Genomic DNA, 7,774 nt, shown 5'->3' on the forward strand with positions numbered 1-7,774 from the left:
TGGAACTGAACTAATCAAGAGAAATTTAAATTTGTGCTATATGGATACGTTTTTGAGACTCAAATTACCATTATTAAAAAGGATAGCGCTGTTGCTATCCAATTTCAATTATTTTGTAACTACATATGTATATTTAAGGTATCTGGCGGCACACTCATTTTGCATATTTTAAACTGATTTATATGTGCTTTTATTATATGATCCACTCCAATTCTTCTTTGATGTGTTGGAGCATTGCTACCTCAAACAATACTGCTTCTTGGGAACGGGAGTAGTTTTCAACTGATTTTTCTTAATTTCAGTTTGATATTTAAATTCGTAAACTTATTGATATATCTTTGAATCATATTTTTGAATATTTTGGCATACATTTACAGATTTAAAATGACAAGCGTACATTGAAAAAAGTCTGTGTTTAATTTATTTAAAGGTACTTATTATTATAGTATCGCATACCTTATGTCGGCCAATATGTGAGTTATCCCAATGAAAATGAGAGAGCGTGTTTTATTCATAACAGTGTATCTTTGTGCCTAAAATAAATAAATTTGAGCGAAAACTTGGCTTAACCCCTATATAACTAATATCAAGATTTTCGAACATCCGGCTGATTTTACTCTATATGATTGGTTTTACACCTTAAAGTATTTCTCTGGCCTTAATTCTTGTAAGTTGTAATAGTATAAAATGTTCGATTGCACCCCAACTTGGCCCTTCCTTACTTATTTTTTTTCTTTCTATATATGGATGTTAGGCAGGACTGTTCTACGTAGATTGCCTTTTATATTTCGGGATTTGGAAACCCTAGTGTTGCAATCTGGCAACTCACAACTTTATTACAAGTATAAAGTTTGTCATTTTTGAAAAACATCTCGGCCAAAAGATCTGATTAAATCGCGAACACTTTCGCGCTTTATTTTTTATAACTTTCGACGTGGATTAACTCAGCAACAGTGTATCGATTAACAGAATTAAATTCTCGTCGTAGCTCACTCAAAAAAAATACGATAACGGTGTTTTGAAACCCGTATATGATATAGAGATAGGTTGTGAATCGTGAATTTACGCGTATGAACACGAGAGCAAACAGCAGTCGACTCAAAGGGTGTTTCAAGATGAGCCGAATTCAACAAAAACCCTTAAAGCGGTTTCCGATTGTTAATATATTTGTGTTTTGTTTTCCAATTCAGAAATAAAAACACAACTTTCGTAGCTATATTATATGGCTACATATACATATATATGTACATATATGTATACTAAAAAAAATATGAACAATAATTGAAATAAGAAAATAATATTTTGTTTTCACTGGACAAATAACGTAGAAATTAATTAAAATTAATTATTAAACCTCCCAATATAAAAGTCAATATTGATTTTGGCAAGCAATTGAATAAATTATATAAGCAATTGTAGCAAAACAGAGTTTAATGGTACTTGTTGTTGCTATTTTATGCGCCTCACCTAAAAAAGGTTTAATATATTTATGATTATTTATTTGTATTTGTATTTGCATGTGTGTTGATCGCTAATTTAGCGCAGTTTATACCTTAAAGTGTTTCGGCTGCGACAACTTTAATGCTACCCGCTACAAGAATCCCGTCAAATCTCGCGCCAGGCTACAAACTTTTTGCAAAATATTTACTTTAAATTTCGTTTGCTTTGCAATCAAGGCACGCCACGCGCATCTTAGCCGTTTCTATATTTTTCGCTCGTCGCTGTGGCTATTTCACCGTTGTGACTCTTAGCCCTAAACACCCGCCACTTTAACTTATTTAGCACTTTAAATTGTTTCTGGAATTTTTGTCGCTTCAACACATTTTTTTTATATTTTTTCATCTCATACATAATTTTTCTACATTTTTTCTGCCACTCATACTTGCACGTGTGTGTGTGTGAGTGAGTGTGGCCATTTTTTAGCATAGCCATTAGGCGCAACATAAAATTATAAACACGCAAGCTTAGCAAAACACAAAGTAAGTAATAAAGTGGAAAAAACGGCGAGAAAAGTTGTGGATGACAACAACAAAAAAGCGCAAACAGTAGCAATTTGTGTGAGTGACCGTTGGTAGCCCGCAGTGGCAGACTTTGACCAGACTGGTAGGCAGGGAAGGGGCTGTTTATATCGAGTTGGCACGCCAACAGCCAGACATTTCAGCGAATCGGCACGTAAGTAAAGTGACTTTATTTTCAGGCAACGAGAAAAAAATCTTAACTGCATATTTACCAGAAGCGCGTGTGGTGTTCGTAGAGAAGACTGTTTTCTTGTAAGGCTCCGTATACTGGACATTTACAGCGTTTGATAGCTCAACCGTTATGTATGTGCGTGTTTTTTTGGCGATGTTTGATGGTGACAAACTTTCATATAAATTTTAGATGTACAAACTTTTCTTACATAACATATATATACAAAAACTGTCGGAAGGTTCTTAAGTTAAAATAAATAAGAACAAGAAAAAATGCTGACTTCGTTTGCACCGTTGCTATAAAACCCTGCACAGGTGCTTTTCTTGTAGCATATAAGGGTATAAAAAGGTCTTAATCTTCAAATAAACCTTTATATACAAAGAACAGTTATTTTGATCATTGATTTTTGTTTCTGTGGTAGCTATATGCTATAGTAATCCGATCTGTATAAAATATTGCGAGATTGTAGCGCTGGCTTGGACACTATTTTATATGTAACTTCATTAAGATATCCATAAATAAATGACTTTCCAGACAAGAGCTTGATGTACATTAGTCTGTTTAAGTACAGCTGTATGCTAAAGAAGAAGTTATTGGTGGTTCCGACAAATGACCATTTTTTAGAAAGAAGAGGACGTATGCGAAATTTTTGATCGATATTTCGAAGACTGAGGGACTACATCGTGCAAACAGTCGTACAGTCGGAAAGTTAGACGGCTATGGTTTAGTCGACTTAGCTCATCTCTCTGCTCATATACCTGCGCATTTTGCTTTTAATATTTCGGTTTCGGCAACCCCAGTGTTGCAATCTGGCAACTCACGACTTTATCGAAAAGTTAGACATTTTTCTTGTTATAAACACTCAACACGTTTTGACATACTAGTGTTATTAGTGTTGCTTACAGTAACTTAAAATATTCATCTCGTAAAAAAAATGGAATGAAATCGTAAACATTTCGCGCGAAGATTTTTCAAAACTTTCAGCATGGCTTAACTCAGAAATAGTGTATCCATGAACTTAATTAAATTTTTAGGACCAGCATACATTAAGGATCAGTGTTGTTACGGAAACTATTAACGCTGTGCTCAAACTGATATTGGAAGATCGTTACGAGGCATATCGTGAGATTCATTCAACTAAAGGCATTCGTGAAAACAGAAAAAATTCAATATTGCATGAATATTTTATTATAAAAAAAATTTCTTCATGTAGGCTCCTGTCGATTAGTCGAGAGAAACGTTAAGAAATTCAATAGCGGTGCCTCGAAATACGTCTATGACAGCGTGATAGGTGATGAGTCATGAATTTATGCATATGGACCCAAAAGTAAACAGCAGTCGCCCTCACCCTCTTTTTGGGTATCTCAAGATGAGTCGAATCGAACAAAATTTATGTTTTTCGGAAAAACTGGAATACAAACCCCAATAACAAGGCAAAACAGTAAACAGCGAGATCGCGCACATCGATTGAAACCGCTACATTTTTGAACACTCAAAACATCAATTTGATCAGTCATCCATTGTATAGTCCTGACTTGGCACCTAATACATTTTCTTTACATAATATTCAAGTACCAATAAGACAAAGAACCAGTTGAAGTGAAAATATTGCTACCGTTTAGTCAAGTTTTGCAGAAGACTACAATTTGTTGCTTCCAAGACGATCCCAAGTATTGGGACTGTCTCAAATCACAACATGGCGAATTTTGAGAAAGGATTTGGGCTTGCATCCGTATAAAATTCTTCTCACTCAAGAACTGAAGCCAACGGACCATTGTAAACGTTGCAAATTTGGTGATTTTGACTTGGAACAACTTGAAAACGATAAGAATTTTTTTTAGAAAATCATCTTCTTCGATCTGGCTCACTTTCCTCTAATACTATGTTCGGACCGACATTGAAAACATGTTTTCGTGGGAAAAAACTGGTTTTCGCACGAAAACTTGTGTTTTCGTCCATGTAAAATCTGTCAAACGAAAACACAGTTTTCGCTGAAAACTTCTTGAAAACTTACATTCCACTCCTTATAATCGGTGCCTGCTCTAGTTTAATCGATTTTTTTGGAAGACATATTTTGCCGGCCCTAAATTGTCACTTGATATTTGTTTACATTCCATATAAAATACAGCTGACAAGTAAATCATTTCGAAAATGGAAAAACAAAAGTACAAAAAAAGAAGTTGTTGGAGTGATAGGGCAGAAGCCCTATTAATTGAATTGTGGCGGAACAAAGTAAGTGCTTTTCGCGGACCCAAGAAGAACAGCCATATAGTGGAGGAAATGGCAATGGAGATGCAGCAACAAGGTGTGCATTTCACGGCGAGTGAAATAAAGTCGAAAATGCACAACCTTTCACAGAGATATAGGTATGTAATTAAATAAAATTAAGAAAAAATAGAGCTTTTACATATATATCATGTTTTACAGGAAAGAGAAGACAGCAGTCGGGTCAACTGGCGGTTCTCCCTCGCAGTGGCCACTTTACGAGAAAATGAGAGCCGTACTGTTGCCGTACGTCAGCTACAATGCCGAGAACTTAGTGGAGGAAAGTTTTCAAAGTAAGATACATTTGTTTTTTAATTCAATTTATTATTTATATTTACATACATATATACATTTTTAAAAAGGTTCTACTAACTCTGAACCACTCCAAATTTCGGTGGAAACGGCTGCGTCTTCTACATTTGTTGCTGCATCTCCATTGTCATCACCGGTTTGCCTACCATCGCCCTCAGCTATGCCGATGTCGCCAAGCGACACTTCTTCGGTACCAGTACCGTCTCCCGAGCCGAGTGATGCTATCAATAAAAAAAGGAATAATTTTCAAACCATAATTTAAAAAAATTTGACCACATAGAAAAGCAGCTCGAAAAAGCAAATCAGCAATCCCTTGAAATCAGCAACGAAATAAGGGACTTGTCAAAAAAAATGGTTGAAAACGATAACAAAAAAACAGAAATGATGGAACAATTTATAAAAGATAGTAAAGAAACAAATGAAAGATTGCTTCAATTTCTAAATAAATAAAAAAATGAATATAAGTATTTTCTGTTATGTATTATTTTTTATATGGAAAATAAAATTGAATTTTGTTTGGTGTGTACAACTTTATCTTTGATTTAATGTATATGCAATTGTGTAAAATGTAGATATTGTGATACAATATGCACATGTACTTACCAAAATATGTACAAAGTGCTGTCCGAATCATTTCTCCATTAATTGGGTCGTCAGATGCATATGAAATATCACACGGATTCTGGCGTCTAGTCTCCAAAGCGCGTAACCATTTAGCGTTTAGCGTGTCGTTGTTATCATTTAAAAAATTGTGAAGGACGCAACATGCTTTTATTATGGAGTTGGCATTCCGTACAGAGTTGTCAATTCCTTTTCCGATGCGTCGAAAGCGGGCCTTGAGGTGTCCAAAAGCATTTTCGACAACTCTACGTGTTTTCGAAAGAGCGTAGTTGAATACCTTCTCACCATTATTTTGATTTACGCTAAATGGATACGGTTTCATTAGTTGTTTGCTAAATCGAAAAGCCGAATCCCCAATAATGAATACTGGCACATTTACGCCTGAAATTTCTCTAGACATTTCGCTTAGTAAAGAACAACTATCCATTTCTTTTTTAAGTGATGACGTCTCATAAATTTGAGAGTCATTACATCGCCCGGGACTTCCTACGTTTATGTAAGTAAAACGGTATCTGAAAATATATTGTAAACATTACTTATGTACTTATACATATGTACATATATTGAGTTTTTGGACTTTACTTAGCATCAACTAATGCCATTAAAACGGTGGAATACCATCCTTTATAATTATAATAATCAACAGCTTCGTCAGATGATGGATGAATCTCAATGTGGCATCCGTCTGTAAACAATTATTAGAACATTAGCGCAAATTTAAGATTTTATAACCAATATTACCAATTGCTCCTAAGCATTGTGGAAATCCAATTACCTCGAAACCAGTCACCAATTCGGTTATATTTTCTCTGTTTAAAGGCAACATTTTAAAACAGGATGGCTGCAGTAATCTCCAGATTTCGGTGCAAAATTCCAGTAAAATTTCGCAAACCGTAGATTTTCCTACACCGAACATGTTGGCGATACTACGATACTCTGCAGATGACCCTAAAGCAAATAATGTTATAGCCACTCTTTTCTCGATAGGAATAGCTTTTCGGTAATTTGTATCCATTTTTTGTAACGGGCGGAGGGTGTCACATAATTTATCAAAGGAACTTCAGTTCATGCGAAAGTTCTCTTTAAAAAAAGCACAACCGTTTCGTTGGCAATCGTGTTCCCAAAACTGATTCTTACGTTGCTGGAATTAATAATATATAATTGAAAACTTTTGCATCAATAGGAACATATACATACTTTTGTCCAACATGAATTAATCGGCATCCCAAGGTCCTTTATTAAATCTAATACGATTAGATATTGTTTCTTTAACTCGGCTATCTCTTTTGTCAAGGCATGGTGCTGAGAAGTAAGACATTCCAATAGTTCTCTTGAAGAATTGTCGATGAGCAGGATATTTATTTGGCTTCTCAAAGCCAATGCTTTCGCAATTAACATCTTTTTCTCAGAAATCTAAAAAAACACGATCTTTAGTAATAATTAAAAGCAAATATTAAAGATTTCAAAACTTACCATTCTCGTTGCTCAAATGTAAGCAAACAAATAAATTTGTGAACTGTCAGTGAAAACTCAGCGAAAACACAAATTGTCGGTCCGAACGACTTACGTTCCACAACATACAAATGTGTTTTCAAAATGTTTTCAATGTCGGTCCGAACATAGTTTAAGTAATGTGGTAAATGACCAAAAATTGTCGATTTTGGTGAGTAGAAAATCCACAAATTATTCATTGACAACCATTATATTCACCTAAATTGACAGATTGATGTGGTTTTGATCTGGTGGAATAATCGGTATTCTTTCGAAATGAAGCTGGTGACGCCGTTGCTGTCATTGGAGAGCAGTATGGACCGATGATAAGCAACTTTTTATGATCGTAATTGGAAGAAGTTGACAACATCTGGTTCCAACAAGACGTGCCACACATCACGCGCAACAACATAAATATTGCGAGAAAAGTTTGGTTCGATTATTTCAAAGAATTGTGACATTGGATGGCCTCCAAGAAGTTGTGATTTAACACCATTAAACTACTTCTAGTGGAGTTTTTTGCAATAAATCAACCTCTTTTCAAGGTTTTGAAGTCCATATTGAACGTGCTTTTATGACATACGACTTGATTTTTTGAAAGAAGTACTCGGAAATTGGGTTCACAGAATAGACCCATTCAGGTTGTTCTTTTTATACTTACAGTTTTCAGCGCATCACTGCTCCAGATCTATGACATACAATTTATTTTTAAAATTCACTTGAATTGGTTTTCTTCTTATGCGAAATTCCATTTCAATTAAAAGAGAAGCAAATAAAAACTCTCCTATTCAAATTGATGATGCACCTTAAATACAACTGTTATTCCTCAATCTATATATATATATATATATATATATTGTATTATTTAAATATAACTGTTATTCATCAGTACTAT

The 7,774-nt window shown here is 34.7% G+C and overlaps 2 protein-coding genes across 2 annotated transcripts; one reads left to right on the forward strand and one right to left on the reverse strand.

The window, feature by feature from the left end:
• Positions 1-4,241: 4,241 nt before the first annotated feature.
• On the forward strand, positions 4,242-5,052 carry LOC126765789 (uncharacterized). Its single transcript, XM_050483515.1, has 3 exons — positions 4,242-4,556; positions 4,618-4,748; positions 4,818-5,052. The coding sequence occupies exons 1-3, from the start codon at positions 4,342-4,344 to the stop codon at positions 5,027-5,029; spliced, it is 558 nt and encodes a 185-aa protein (XP_050339472.1). The 5' UTR covers positions 4,242-4,341; the 3' UTR covers positions 5,030-5,052.
• A 232-nt stretch (positions 5,053-5,284) lies between these two features.
• LOC126764100 (putative nuclease HARBI1) lies at positions 5,285-6,789 on the reverse strand (the record flags this gene model as incomplete). The annotated part of the gene is made up of 4 exons (XM_050481921.1): positions 6,586-6,789; positions 6,130-6,529; positions 5,971-6,073; positions 5,285-5,900 (listed from the first exon to the last, which is right to left on the reverse strand). Coding segments are annotated over exons 2-4 (993 nt in total), but the record flags the coding sequence as incomplete, so codon positions are not given.
• Between the last annotated feature and the right edge of the window lie 985 nt (positions 6,790-7,774).

The sequence above is a fragment of the Bactrocera neohumeralis genome, chromosome 2 (assembly GCF_024586455.1).
Source record: "Bactrocera neohumeralis isolate Rockhampton chromosome 2, APGP_CSIRO_Bneo_wtdbg2-racon-allhic-juicebox.fasta_v2, whole genome shotgun sequence".
NCBI lineage: Eukaryota > Metazoa > Arthropoda > Insecta > Diptera > Tephritidae > Bactrocera > Bactrocera neohumeralis.

Coding starts and splice junctions, on each gene's coding strand:
- LOC126765789 (XM_050483515.1), top strand. CDS start 4,342: ATGGAAAAACAAAAGTACAAAAAAAGAAGTTGTTGGAGTGATAGGGCA. Junction 4,557..4,617: donor AACCTTTCACAGAGATATAG/GTATGTAATTAA, acceptor CATGTTTTACAG/GAAAGAGAAGACAGCAGTCG. Junction 4,749..4,817: donor AGTGGAGGAAAGTTTTCAAA/GTAAGATACATT, acceptor ATTTTTAAAAAG/GTTCTACTAACTCTGAACCA.